The 14,078-nt window shown below is 42.0% G+C and overlaps 1 protein-coding gene across 2 annotated transcripts; it reads left to right on the top strand.

Moving 5' to 3' along the window:
• Positions 1-339: 339 nt before the first annotated feature.
• On the top strand, positions 340-13,224 carry Ddx20 (DEAD-box helicase 20). 2 transcript variants are annotated; one of them, XM_006233099.5, is made up of 12 exons: positions 340-5,017; positions 5,184-5,533; positions 5,923-6,017; positions 7,655-7,823; positions 8,382-8,496; positions 8,615-8,757; positions 8,882-9,020; positions 9,115-9,173; positions 10,538-10,620; positions 10,915-11,020; positions 11,123-11,224; positions 11,785-13,224. In XM_006233099.5, exons 2-12 carry the CDS (start codon positions 5,233-5,235, stop codon positions 12,945-12,947), a joined length of 2,475 nt encoding a protein of 824 aa, XP_006233161.1. In that variant the 5' UTR covers positions 340-5,017; positions 5,184-5,232; the 3' UTR covers positions 12,948-13,224. The 2 variants fall into 2 exon arrangements, with proteins under 2 accessions (XP_006233161.1, NP_001178640.1); NM_001191711.1 differs by lacking the exon at positions 340-5,017 and having other exon boundaries at positions 5,233-5,533.
• Positions 13,225-14,078: the final 854 nt, after the last annotated feature.

Below are 14,078 nucleotides of genomic sequence, written 5' to 3'. Positions count from 1 at the left end.
TCTTCAGTTCACAGATGTCTCCCTCTCAGGGTTGCTAGAGAGTCTTTACTGGCATGGCATGGATAAAGTACCAGAGACATTACAAGTTATGAGACATTAAAGATTTAGGTCTGGTTGCAGGAGGTAGGTAGACTTCAATGCCATTGAGAAGCCTAGATAGTTAGAGGCCCTGCCAGAGGCAAGGAGACTGAGACAATCTACCCAATAACTGTGTCACCCCCACATCCCATCTGCATTCCAACTATCTTTTGCCTTTGTGCTTTATCTTAGAGCACTTGTGTTTAAGACATAACATTGCTGCAAATTTCAACTCCTGAGGGATTTTTTGTTTTTGTTTTGTTTTGTTTTGTTTTTAAAGATTTATTTATATCAGTACATTGCATCTGTCTTCAGACACACCAGAAGAGGGCATCAGATCCCATTACAGATGGTTATGAACCACCACGTGGTTGCTGGGAGTTGAACTCAAGACCTCTGGAAGAGCAGTCAGTGCTCCTATCCTCTGAGCCATCTCTCCAGCCCTTGTTTTTAAATATAATACAATTTAACCCAAATAACAGAATTGCAATATTTGTACCTGTAAAACATCATAAACAACAAATGTACTAACAGAATGTCTATAAAAGTGTAAAATGTTAAGAGCCAGGTTCTTTGACTGTGATTGGCATGAGTTTCACAGAACTACTGCTAAACGCACAAGGTCCAGAAGAGAACTTTAAGCAGGAATGTGTCAATCATTCAGTATTTCCTAGGTCTCCCAAAGCCTGAGGCTGGTGCTGGGATGAAGAGCCTAGAGTGACAAAATTCCTTGAGAAGTTGATAGTTTATTGTGAGGCAGAAAATGTAAACAATTCTCGTGGCAGGACTAGGTCTGTTTCCAGAGTGAAGTCTGAGGTAGTGTTTAAAGGGCAGCAGGAGCAGCATCTGAGGTTGGACCAAAACAACCCAACAAGCTTTTGGAAAAGTCTCCCATCTTTCGGTCCCCCCTTGATCGCCACTCCTTGCATGGAGCACAGCCAGGATGTGAGCATTATCTGTCCCAAAGCTATCGCAGGCCTAGTAAATCCTTGGGCCTGTTTGGAGAAGAGCCTGCGTCCTTCCCTACCTCCATGATGACAGAGCCCTGTGACTACTGGAAGGCTGGAGCATTTGTCTGGCTACGGAGGACTCCTCCCAGTGTCTCTGAGCCATTGCCGAGCACAGGTCTACGAAGTCCATTTCTTCTTCAGGATGTCATTGTTGTCTCAGACTCTGTTCTGTTTTGCTCAGAGATCTGCCTGCCTCTGCCTCCTGGGTGTTGGAATTAAAGGCGTGCACCACTGCCATCCTGCTAAGAGAAGCTTCTTTAATAAAACTACACTTGCCTATGAGTTAAAGAATAAGATTTAGAAATGCAGCTAGGGACTATGCTGGTCTAGCAAAGCAGTGTTAGGAGGTTCTCTTCTCAGATCCATCGCCTCACTAGCCCCAGGAAGTCAAGCTAGGTTCTAGTACCAGATGTGGTTCTGCTCCTGTTGCGTGGGCCTTCAGTCCAATCAGACAGCTGTGAGTTACCACGGTGATGGGAGTGGCACTATTGTGTCTTTATGGATATCCTGCCGTAACACTGCTGTGAGTCATAGGTGTGTCAGGTGGGTAAGTGCCTTACCTTCTTGAACTTTAAGATGGAGACGATAGGATCCATCTCTTGGAGGTGGGAGCTCCTCAGGGAATTCGAGTCTAATAGATGTTAGCTGTCACCACAGCCATCATCATCATGACCATCTCACTTATCCCCATCATAATCACCCTCCACCAGCATCAACCGCTCTGGCATCTCCTTTCTTATTTGCTTTCTCTGTTCTCTTTGCTTTGCTTCTCTCTACAGAGCATCCCACCAGAACTTCAAAATTCATGCTTATAGGACCCCATTTCTCTGTTTTGCTTACTGGGGTTAAAATTCTGAAGCACAGGGCACAGACTGAATACCTGAAGACACAAGCAATGATCTTGTCAAAGACGTTATCAATGACCCTTCCCAGATATGTATTTACTCTGTAGCCCAGGCTAGTCTAGAACTCATTATATGGCCTAGGCTAACCTCAAACTTGTGCTAATCCTCTTGCCTCAGATTCTCAAGTGCCAGACTAGAAAGTACAAGCTGCCTTGTCTACATTTTATTTCACTGCCCATTCAAGCTGTTAAACAGTTAACCTCATTTTTGTGGTTTTAAAAACTACATTCAAAATGTCTTTTCTTCTGAAAATGCCAAATAATATAAAAGTAGACAAAAGTGAATACTAGAATCCTCTCCTCCCACTTCTTAGGGTTAAATGCCTTTATTACTACAGTATACGTTCTCCTGGGCACTTTTCATTACACACATTTAAAAAAAAGTAACGTGTGTATGTGTGTATGTGTGTATGTGTGTATGTGTGTATGTATGTATGTATGTATGTATGTATGTATGTAATATTTGTGTGGGTATGTGCATATGCCAGTGTGTGTGTGTGTGTGTGTGTGAGAGAGAGAGAGAGAGAGAGAGAGAGAGAGAGAGAGAGAGAGAGAGAGGATCACTTGCAGGAGTCAATTCTATCCTTCCACCATGTGGATTTCTTGAGTAGTCAGGCTTAGAAGCATGCACCTTTATCTCACGAGCCATCTTCCATAATTTTGTAAAATTTTAAAAGCCATGTTTTTAAAAAGTTGTGGTCAAATCACTTACCAAGTTTAGTATCTTGGTCATTTTTAAGTGTACAGTTCCAATGTTAACTTACATTGATGAGAAACAATATTTTTGTCTTGCAAATCTCAAACTCTGAACCCATTAAATAACTCTTTGCTTTTCTTCCTACTTTTAACAACCATTCTATTTTCTACATCTATAAATCTGATTCACTCAACAGCCTCACATAAGACAAGGGTGCGTAGAGTAGTTCTCCTCTAACTGGCTAACTTATTTGGCAGAAGGTCCTCAAGGTTTATCCATAGCATTTGCCTGAATTTCCTTCCTTTATAAAGCTGCTTACTACCCCACTGTAACTTCCACTCTATTTATCAGTTCATCACCTTAAAAAGCTTGTTTCTGATGATTCTATAAACCTACGTGGGACAATACCTTGAAAAGAGAAAGGAAATATAACGGTTAATATTAACCATCCACTTGACAGGATCGAGAGTGTCCTGGAGGAGGGCCCTTGAGCTGCCCTTGGGTGATTGTCTCTCTTGGGTCGATTGATGTGGGAAGACATCCTACGTGGGCAGGACCATTCTCTGGTATGGGATCCTGGCATGTATAAACTGAAGAAAGCGGCTTCACACTAGCAAACACTCACTGTCTTCTGCTTCCTGAAAGTAGATGTAACGTGACCAGCTGCTTCAAGTTCCTACTGCCTTCACTCTCCCACCATAAAGGACTATATCTTGAACCATGGTGCAGAAAACCAAAAACAAAACCCTTTTCCCTAAAGTGGCTTTTGTCACCGTATCAGGAAAAGAAACTAAGAGAGGAAGAAAGAAGTGAGGAATGAGTTTTATTCTTTAACTGGGAATGTGGTTAAACAGTAAAGTTAGTATGCCAACATCATGGGTTTAACTCTTAGGAAAAAGAAAGAGGAAAGAAGTCATTTCCATGGCTCTGAGGTTTGTGGTCTGGACAGAAAAGATTCTGGATAGGGAGGCCAATCTAGAAGGGTTTTGCAATAGTTAGGATGACCAAAAGACCAAGGTAGATACTATGGAGATTGAAAAGGAGTGGATGAAACATTTGGAGACAAAAGAGGGTGAGGGCAAAGCAAAAAGGATTTCTCAGATTTGTCATTTGTGGATTAGGTGTGTGACAGATGTGGGTAACTAAGAGGAACCTTGAGATCTTTAGTTCTTCATGCGGATAGAGGATGCTTGCTTAGTGCTTTGTTAATTTCTAAGCATCAGCATCTGTCTTAATGTTTCCATTGCTGTAAACAGACACCATAACCAAGGCAACTTTTTAAAGGACATTTACTGGGGTTGGTTTACAGGTTCTGAGGCTCAGTCCATCATCATCAATGAGAAAAGTAATAGATATGCTTAAATTTGGAAGCCTAACTAAAGCTTTGTTCTAAGAGTTCTTTCAAAAAACAGTATTGTTTAGTAACGTGTCAGATTATGTTTCTCGTACCAGACAGAAGAGAACAAATCAGAACAGCTTTCTGTCCTCGTGGAAAGTGGGGGAGACAATAAACATAGGTAGTTATCATGAAGAAACTGACAGGTATGGTGGCACACACCTGTCATCTCAGTATTTGAAAAGTTGAGCCAGGAGGATTTCCAATGTGAGGCCAGCCTGAGCGGGCATAGGGAGACTCTGATTTAGAAAACAAACCCACCAACTATGCTAACCAAACCAAATAATCAAACATGGGGTTAGTGGTGGGAATAATGGGAAAGGCCAAGAAGCAGTCAGGATGGAAGCGACTTAAGATTTCAAGAAAGGCCTCTGTGACAGGGTAGGACATGAACGGGTCTAGAGGAAGGGTAAATGGTGTGCTAGTTGCCCACCCGAGAACGGAAGAAGGGCACACAAAAGATCCGTTGAACCCGAGACGTCTATTAGCCTAGGGTTTCGAGCGAGCGATCAAGCAGACCCTAGGGGTTGGCATCCAGTTCAGGCTTCCACTTAAATACTAGGCGACTCCGGTCACGCGCTCCGCACTGTGCTAAGCGCCGGGGGCACCTACATGACAGGGCTGTGCTGGCGTGGTAAAAGCCGTCGTTTCCGGGCGCTGTCTGAGACCACAGAGACCATGAGAAAGGTTATGGAGAGCGAAGACGGCCTGGCTTACAGTCGAGCTCGACCCAGGGAGCCGACTCCAGCCCGGGCGGCGACCGACTCGCGAGCTGCGTCACAAAGCACCTAGTGGACGCTCGATTCTGGAGCAGCGCGGCGCGGCCTGTCCCTCAGAGCCGCAGGAGGTGGGCGGCGCGCCCACCAAGGGCACGCGACGCGCCCACCAAGGGCACGCGACGCCCTCTGCAGGCCGCGGGCGGCAACACACTGGTAGCCTAATCTTCCCTCGCTCTTCCCGCTTCTTCCTCAGGCTACATTTTTTTTTTCTCCCGCTAGAGTATCAGCCTCCGACTTCCGTTCTTCCCCTCCACTTCCAGGTGTGTCCGTGTCTTCTCGGGGAAACAGCCAATAAAGTTTTTCTCCTTCTCGCTCCCAGGGGCCCCGCCTCAACTGTAAATATCGCGAGATCTGGAGGCGCGGCTACCATGGCGGCGGCGTTTGAAGCTCTACCGGCCTCGACAACCTCCGAATCCGCTATGGCGGCGGAGCTTGAGGCCGCACCGGTTCCGGCTGCGGAGCCAACTCCCGCCTCCCCGTGGAACCTGCGGACCGCTCACGACATCGGCGGGCCGCGCACACGTACCGGGGACGTGGTGCTGGCGGAGCCTGCGGACTTCGAGTCGTTGCTGCTGTCGCGGCCCGTGCTGGAGGGGCTGCGGGCGGCCGGCTTCGAGAGGCCCTCTCCCGTGCAGCTCAAGGCCATCCCGCTGGGGCGCTGCGGGCTTGGTGAGGACCAGGGCCAGCCGGAGGCAGGGTGGCGGCGTGGCCCCAGAGAGCTCCCGGTCCGCGCCATTGCAGGGCTCAGGCCAGGCTGTAGGCGCGCAATTGAATTTGAAGATGCTTAAGACTTTCTGTTTCTAGCCTGGAGTCCAAGTTGGAGAAGATCAGCGGTAGAGATTCAGGGGGCAAGGGGTTAGGAGAAATAGCTCGGTGGTTAAGAGATTGAGGTATCAAGCACGCCTCCTGCACGTCTGAGAGTCAACTAAAATACAGGTGGCAACTAGGTGCTCATAGGAAAGAACCTGTTCGTTCTCTTTTCCCGTATTTGGTATCTGGTATCTGGTGGCTTCAGTGAATCTCGGTAATGATACATATATAATTCTTTTCTTCCTCAGATTTAATTGTTCAAGCTAAATCTGGCACTGGAAAAACTTGTGTATTCTCCACCATTGCTCTGGACTCCCTTATTCTTGAAAACTATAGTACTCAGGTGAGTTTAACTCAGGATCCAGAAGAGTGTGTGTAGCACGTGGACTCTATTGAGAGTTATGAAAAACTAGTAGCTCCTACAGATGGTGAGTTTTATTATGAACGGGAACCAAAGCACATGAAAGTTACAGAAGTAATCGAGGTGGTAACCTTGGTGAGTTGTGGCCAAGAATATCATTATTAGTATTTTAAACTTGTAATTTTCTGTAATAAGTACATCTTGACTATTTGTCAATTGGAATCATTACATAATTAAAAATTCTGTTACTGACTGGATTGGGGTTAGACATAGAAGGTAGAAGTTCTGGATTATATGCTATGCTAGGGCAGAAATTTCAGATGATTCTCAAAGCCTTGCGAGTGTGTTGTATTGATCTCTCATTTTCTAGGTTGCCTCTGATGGTTTTAGGATTATTTTACTCAAATTAGTAGATTTGGGTTGGGGGGGTTGTTCATTAAAAAGCTTTGTTCGGCCAGTGTTACATATGAATGGTATCCTAGGCACTAGGGGTTAAGCAGCGAATTAGATGTGATCCTAACACTGTCTGGAGTGTTGTAGTGATGGCTGACTTCATTTAAGTTCAAGAGTGGCTTTTATGATTATGGATCTTCAATAATAGTTCCTTTAAACCCAGGATTCTTGTATTTGTTGTCTAGTATCTGAGTTCTATATACACCAAATCCTGAGGGATACTGAGTATACTTTTTAAGGACATTGGCTAGTCTGTTTGCAAATTAGAGTGTGTTTGCAAGTTTTGGCTTTGTGGTAGTTGGCAGCAGATGAAATTCCAAAGTTGAGTAAATTTCATGTTTTTAATTAGGGTCTTTATATTGTTAAAATAATGAGTGGCTCTGTGTGTGTGTGTGTGTGTGTGTGTGTGTGTAACAAAGTAATAGTACATAATATTTTATAATTGGGAAAAATCAGAATTAAGAAAAAGAGAATAAAGTACCAAAACCCCAAATCTATCATGTATACCTAGAGTTAAGGGACTTTTTAAAAAGTCTTATTCCTATTTTTTCCTTTTAAGCAGTATGTTATTTCCAATAGTTACCTTGCAGAAGTACACAGGCCTTCCTGCTGTTCTTCATGTGTATCTTACTACCTTTGAGTTTGCTTTTTCTCTCCTGAAGCATTAGTGTGTTCCATAACTAGCTCTATGCTGGATATTGAGGTTTCTTCTCAAATGTTATTTCCTTATGGGGCTCTTAAAACCTTTTTGTTTGAGGCAGGCTTGTCCTAGCTGGTCTGAAATCTGGAACATAGACCGGTTTTCAACTTGAGGCAGTCCTATTTCTGCTTCCAAGTAGTAGAATCACCTGTGCATACCAACACTCCTATATATATATTTATTTGTTTGTTTTGTTTTGTTTTTGAGGCAGGTTTCTCTGTATAATAGCTCTGGCTGCCCTGGAACCTACCTTTGTAGTTCAGCCTGGCCTGGGACTCAGAGATCCAAAGTGCCTCTGCTTCTCAGGTCCTGGGATTAAAGGCATGTACCACCACCCTTAATAGTTGTTAACTGAATAAATACATGGGATATTTTCTTTTGTCTTAAAATGAAAAGTAGAACATCACAATGATTGCATCACTCAAATGTATTCCTCTGACTTGTTAAAATATTGTTTTCTGATTAGATTTTGATATTGGCTCCCACAAGAGAAATTGCTGTTCAGATACATTCTGTTATCACAGCCATTGGAATAAAAATGGAAGGATTAGAATGTCATGTCTTTATTGGAGGGACTCCATTATCGCAAGATAAAACCAGACTTAAAAAGTGTCATATTGCTGTTGGCTCTCCTGGTAAGTCATTAATAGCTGTTGGTAGCTAATGCTCTTGAAGGATAGAACAGTGAACATGGCAATAGCAAATGGGCGTCTTTGGTGATGGGAATCATTACCTTCAGCATAATGGGGAGCATTAGACCAGTGAGACACATGGCTGGGTTATCAACAGGACCTACTCATCTCTATTCAAAAGAGTGTGGGAGAAGACACATGGGTAGGCTTCTGAGACCTGAAGTGACTTTAGGAAGCCTGTTTAAGCCATGGATTGAAGTTTCTTTTGTTATTCCCTCTGGTAATCTGCTCATAAACCACTCAGAATCAGAATCTAGGATCCAAGCATTTTGATAGCAGTCATGTTTATTTTCCATGTTTGTTGTGATGACAAGTGAGGGGAAAAGAATGGGTTCAAACAAGATGAGAATTTAAGATTACTAAGATCATGAGGGGTATGTGACTACACTGAGGATACTGAGCAGTGTAACCTGTGGATAAATAGAGTAAAGCACTCCTGAGGTTTGTACAGACTTGATATGTCATAAATATTTCAGGTTTTGTTGTTTTCCTGCCATATAGGTAGAATTAAACAGCTCATAGAACTTGACTACCTGAATCCAGGCAGTATCCGTCTCTTTATTCTTGATGAAGCAGATAAGCTTTTAGAAGAAGGCAGTTTCCAGGAGCAAATAAAGTAAGAAAACTAACCTGAATACAAAAACGCTGTACCGAAGCATCTGTCTTTAGCTTTTCCAGGGAGTGTTTGCTGTCTGCATAATTTTCACGGTATGTGTTTTCCTATATTTTAACAGTTGGATTTACTCCTCTTTGCCTGCCAGTAAACAAATGTTGGCAGTGTCTGCTACTTACCCTGAAATTTTGGCTAATGCTTTGACAAGGTATATGAGAGATCCCACTTTTGTAAGATTGAATCCCAGTGATCCAAGTCTGATAGGTATGTATAGATTCTACATTATCAGTTTGTGATGTTCTAGAGCTTTCCCTTGTCTAATTGGCTAGTTGTTACTGGAATTTACCAGATGTATTTGTTTTAACTGGGACTCTTGACTTCTTTGTAGGTTTGAAGCAGTACTACCAAGTTGTCAACTCTTACCCTTTGGCTCATAAGATTTTTGAGGAAAAGACTCAGCACTTACAGGAACTTTTTAGTAAAATCCCATTTAATCAAGCCTTGGTGTTTTCTAATTTGCATAGCAGGTAATATAACTTAGTTTAGGGAACTTAAAAAAACTAAAGAATAGGCATGGGGCAGTAGTTGAAAGTTGTAAACCTTTTTCTTTTTTTTTTGTAGAGCTCAACACTTGGCTGATATCCTCTCTTCTAAAGGTTTTCCTACTGAATGCATTTCAGGCAAGTTCAGCGCTTTGTTTTTGTTTAATATATTACCTTGAAGCCTTCCATGTCAAGAGAGAAAAAACATGAGTGTGTGAAGTCAGTCTACTATTTTCTTTGTGTGTGCGTGTTTGTGTGTGTGTTTTGTTTTGAAGGAGTAACTTGGTGTATAGTAACAACTTAGAAAAATCAGGGATCTGAAAAAATTTTAATTAAAGTCTCTGAATTATATTTGCAAAGAACTTAATACTATAAAATAAACCTCATTGTCTTGAGATATATTTTGTTTCTTCAATATAATCAAATCATTATTAAAATGCTAAAAATTAAACATGGTATATGGTGTTGCATGTGCTCAAGAAGCAGAGGCAGGAAGGTCATGGGCGTAAGGCCATATTTGCCTGTTATGTTTTTGGTCAGTATAGACTGCATAGAAAGTAAACATGGCAAGACTAGCTGGGTTTTGATCCATCTTCTCCCCTCACCATCACACTTGGTCTTTTATATGTAAGTGCTCTTCTGCTGAGCTGTACCTCTGCCGTGATTTGACTTAATGGTCTGTGGAAGGTAGAAGTAACTCACTTCACCCACAGGGTTTATTAATTGCTGGATTAATAGAAAAGATTTAAAGAGTTTTTGGTCAGTGAGATCCTTTCAGTTTTATATGTTGTAGTGTAATTTTTAACTTGTTAGCTGGAGCATGCTCAGTATGTTAGACTATTTTTTAGTGAGCTGATAGCTTACTTAACTCTGGGTCACATTTCAAAACTAGATTTGTGGGATGTAAAGAGGAATCAGTGTTAAAAGCCCTCTGTGCCATCCTGTGCACAGAATTTGGATCTCAACACCCACATGACAAGCCAGGTAGTATTCTTACTCCTGGGGATCTGATGCCCTCTCCTGGCCTCTGCGTGCATAGGCACATGCAGCTGCATACAGTCAGACACAGAGACACAAGCACACACAAACTCACAGATCTTAAAACCAAGATTTGTAAATAGTTGGGAAGAATATTTTTCCCCTAAGTATTTGTTAGACTTTGTAATGTTACCATTTAAAATTGATTTTTGATTTTCAAATTGATAACCTAAATCATACTTTGAAAAATATCAACTTTAGATTTTAGCACTCAAATTTGCACAAGACAGAATTAACTAACTGGCTGGTATATTTCTGTAAAACATTAAGACTGAAAATTATGAATCTTATTGTGGGTTTGATAAATATATCTTAAAGTTTTTGTTGATGTTCTTGAGATGGGATCCTACAGATTCTAGGCTGGGCTTGAACTCTTAAATGTTAGGATGACAACAAATGTGTACCACTACACCTGACTTGCTTAGGTGTTTTAAGTGGTGTTTTTGGGGATGGGGTCTTTCTAGGTAACATGAATCAGAATCAGCGCCTTGATGCTATGGCTAAACTGAAGCAGTTTCATTGCAGAGTCCTCATTTCTACAGATTTGGTAAAGCTCCTGGGTGACTGTTGGTCTTAGCATGTGTTGTTATCAGGCTGCTGTCCTATTTCATGTAGGTACCTAACAGGTGCCAGAAATAAGAATCATCTTTTAGGTTCTGGGGAAAGTGCTTTCTTAAAAATGTGTTTAATAAGTTTAATTCTACTTACTCATTGGAAATAGATTTCTTTTCCTCTGAATCCTAAATATTTGCCCATTTTAAATATGGCTTTTGGTTATATCAGAAGAGCATAGTGTGCATTGGTAGCCATGCTGTAACTAATACAAACATTTATCTTTAAGACTTCCCGTGGGATTGATGCGGAGAAGGTGAATCTAGTTGTAAATCTGGATGTGCCGTTAGACTGGGAGACTTACATGCATCGAATTGGCAGAGCTGGCCGTTTTGGTAAGGACAAAGGAAGTTTAGTGCTTTAACAAGACTGATGTGAAAGGTACTTAGACTGTTGTTTCTGTAGAAATGAGTTACTATGTCATGCCTTACTCTTAGGCACATTGGGACTGACAGTGACCTACTGTTGTAGAGGGGAAGAAGAAAATATGATGATGAAAATTGCCCAGAAATGTAATATCAACCTTCTCCCTTTACCAGGTATGTGTTTGTTTCCTTTTGACATTCTTTTATTATAATATTATTGTTTTATTTATTTATTTTGAGGCAGGATCTCTTTATGTAGCTCTGACTGTCCTAGAACCCACTATGTAGACTAGGTTGGCCTTGAACTCACAGAGATCTGCCTCCCTCTGTCTCCTGAGTGCTGGGATTAAAGGTATATACCACCATGCCCATTAGTCAAAAGTTTTGACATTCGTACAGTTGTAATGATAATACAGACATAATAAAAATTATATGTTCATTAATTTTTACCACAAGCCTGTGAAGTACATAGTGTTGCTAATCTGGGTCTTGTAGATTAGGACATTTTGGGCATACCTTAACATACACGTTAAGTAAAAGTGTTAACTGATAAGTAGAGATTTAAAGCTAACTACTTGACACGTGAAAAATATTCTACTGTATAGTTACAGGTTTTTGCAGTTTTATTTTATTTTTGAGTGGCTTCTAACTCAGATTCACCTTCCTCTAGTGCTGGGATTTTAGGTGTGCACCACCATGCCTAGGCTGAGAATTTCTTATTCTCCTTTATGTAGATCCTATTCCTGCTGGCTTGATGGAAGAATGCTTGGATTGCGATGTGGAAGTTAAAGCTGCGATGCACACTTACAGCTCACCAAGTATATCTACCCAGTCCCCCAAAAAGCAAGTTCAAAAACCAGAGCGAGCCTTCCAGTCTCAAAGAACTCCTGGTAGCCATATGCCTTCCCCCAGAAACACTTCTGTATCTACACTGTCAGCCAAATCAAAGCACGGCAAACAAAAGCTTCCTGTGAAAAGCCACTCAGAGTGTGGGATCCTAGAAAAGGCAGCTCCACCACAGGAGTTGGGCTGTACCACACATCCGGAAGAGCAAGTTAAGAACTCTGTTCAGACCTCTACTGAGGAGTCCTCCAGTAACAGCCTGCACCAGGCCAAAGAGACCTCACCTGGGTCACTCCCTAAGATTCCTTGTCTGTCTTCCTTTAAAGTCCATCAGCTGAGTGCTTTGACTTTTGCAGAACTGGTAGAAGATTATGAACACTATATTAAAGAGGGCTTAGAGAAACCTGTGGAAATTATCCGGCACTACACAGGACCTGGGGCTCAGACTGTGAATCCTCAGAATGGTTTTGTGAGAAACAGAGTTTCTGCAGACAGAGTGCAGATGTTGGTGAGTAGTAGCCAGTCTGGAGACTCAGAGAGTGAGAGCGACTCTTGCAGCTCCAGGACTTCTTCCCAGAGCAAAGGCAATAAGTCTTACTTGGAAGGCTCTTCTGACACTCAGTTGAAAGACTCTGAATGTACTTCTGTGGGTGGCCCTCTGTCTTTGGAACAAATTCAGAATGGAAATGATACCTCGACTCAAGTGGAGTATCAAGAATCCCCTGAAACCCAGGTAAAGGCAAGGCATAAAGAAGGTGCTAACCAAAGGTCTAAACCAAGTCGGAGAAACCCACCACGGCGCTCCTCCTACCGAGTACAGACAGAAGCCCAGGAAGAGGGTTGGCATGACTGTCACAGGGAAACAAACGCGAGTTCTTCAGATCCCTACCAGGATTATGAGGAGTACTGGAGAGCGTATTACAGGGCATGGCAAGAATATTATGCTGCTGCTTCCCATTCATACTATTGGAATGCTCAGAGACATCCGAGCTGGATGGCTGCCTATCATATGAATACAGTTTATCTACAAGAAATGATGCGTGGTAACCAGTGAGGTTAGCATGTGCCTGAGACTGTTGACTGTCAACAGATCATTAGATACACATTCTTCACCTAGAGCAAGTAGGATTCGGTGGCATTTTGGAGGAACTTGAGAGGACTTGAGGCTTTCTACTGGGACACAATTATTTTTCAGATTATTTTTAGAACTTGGCTCTAAAGACCCCCCCAAGGTGCCACTTCATGTAGGCTGGTCCCAAAAGAAACCTTTAAATAGGTGACATATGCCACTCCTTACTTAAAAAACAAAATAAAAACAGTTAAAATTTGAATTTAATGTCATTCTGTCAAGTTTCTTACAAAAGGATTACACTACATTTCCTTTTTTTTTTTTTTTTAAGATTTATTATATAGAGAGCATTCTTCCTGTATGTATCCTGCAGACCAGAAGAGGGCACCAGATCTCCTCATAGATAGTTACAAGCCACCATATGATTGCTGGGAATTGAACTTTGCTCTGAATGAGCAGCCAGTACTCTTAACCGCTGAGCCATTTCTCAAGGACTTGCATTACATTTCTGTATTGCTGCATTGTTGTGGAAATTTTGTCATAGTAGATCTTTGATGTTTTGGCAGGAAGGAATTTTTTTTAATATTCTCTGCTTCCAGTGGTAGTTTTATTAGCCATGAAAACAGATTTAGGTAAATGCACTGAATGCATTCCATCCATCTTCCTGATGAAGCTGTGAAGACGCCCACATTTCACTATGTTAAGTGGGCCAGCATCGTCTGTTGCTACCTTCTGCTTATGTAAGAGGTAGCTTGTCCTCTTGTGTCTTGGGTTTTAAACTTTTTAGAAGATATAGATAGGTTGACCCCAGAAAATTTCTCATTCCTTAGTGGGATTGTAAACAGCATTTCAGAGGGCTCATAGGCCTTCCGAGGTGGATCTATGCCATCCTGGTGGAGACTTGACCTGGGTTGCATAGATCAGACCTGTGCTACTGTGTTGCTGGTAGACTAATGGAGGGTTATACCTCTGAGTGTTCAGTGTTTGACAGAAGGTGAGTTCATTCTGTTCTGACTTTTACTATAGTATATCCTAATCATGTTGATCTGTCTTAGAGAATTTTCTGTTTTTTTCCTCTTTTTTTTTTTTTTTCTTGAATACTAGGATCTAAGGAGA

This window comes from Rattus norvegicus, chromosome 2 (genome assembly GCF_036323735.1).
Source record: "Rattus norvegicus strain BN/NHsdMcwi chromosome 2, GRCr8, whole genome shotgun sequence".
NCBI lineage: Eukaryota > Metazoa > Chordata > Mammalia > Rodentia > Muridae > Rattus > Rattus norvegicus.
Note: the sequence above shows the minus strand (reverse complement) of the source record. Positions and strands in the feature narration are given on the sequence as shown.

Excerpts from the sequence above, each read along its gene's own strand:
- Ddx20 (XM_006233099.5), top strand. The coding sequence starts at position 5,233 with ATGGCGGCGGCGTTTGAAGCTCTACCGGCCTCGACAACCTCCGAATCC. Across the intron at positions 5,534-5,922 it reads GCTGGGGCGCTGCGGGCTTG|ATTTAATTGTTCAAGCTAAA; the intron begins GTGAGGACCAGG and ends TTTCTTCCTCAG. Across the intron at positions 11,021-11,122 it reads TGGCAGAGCTGGCCGTTTTG|GCACATTGGGACTGACAGTG; the intron begins GTAAGGACAAAG and ends CCTTACTCTTAG.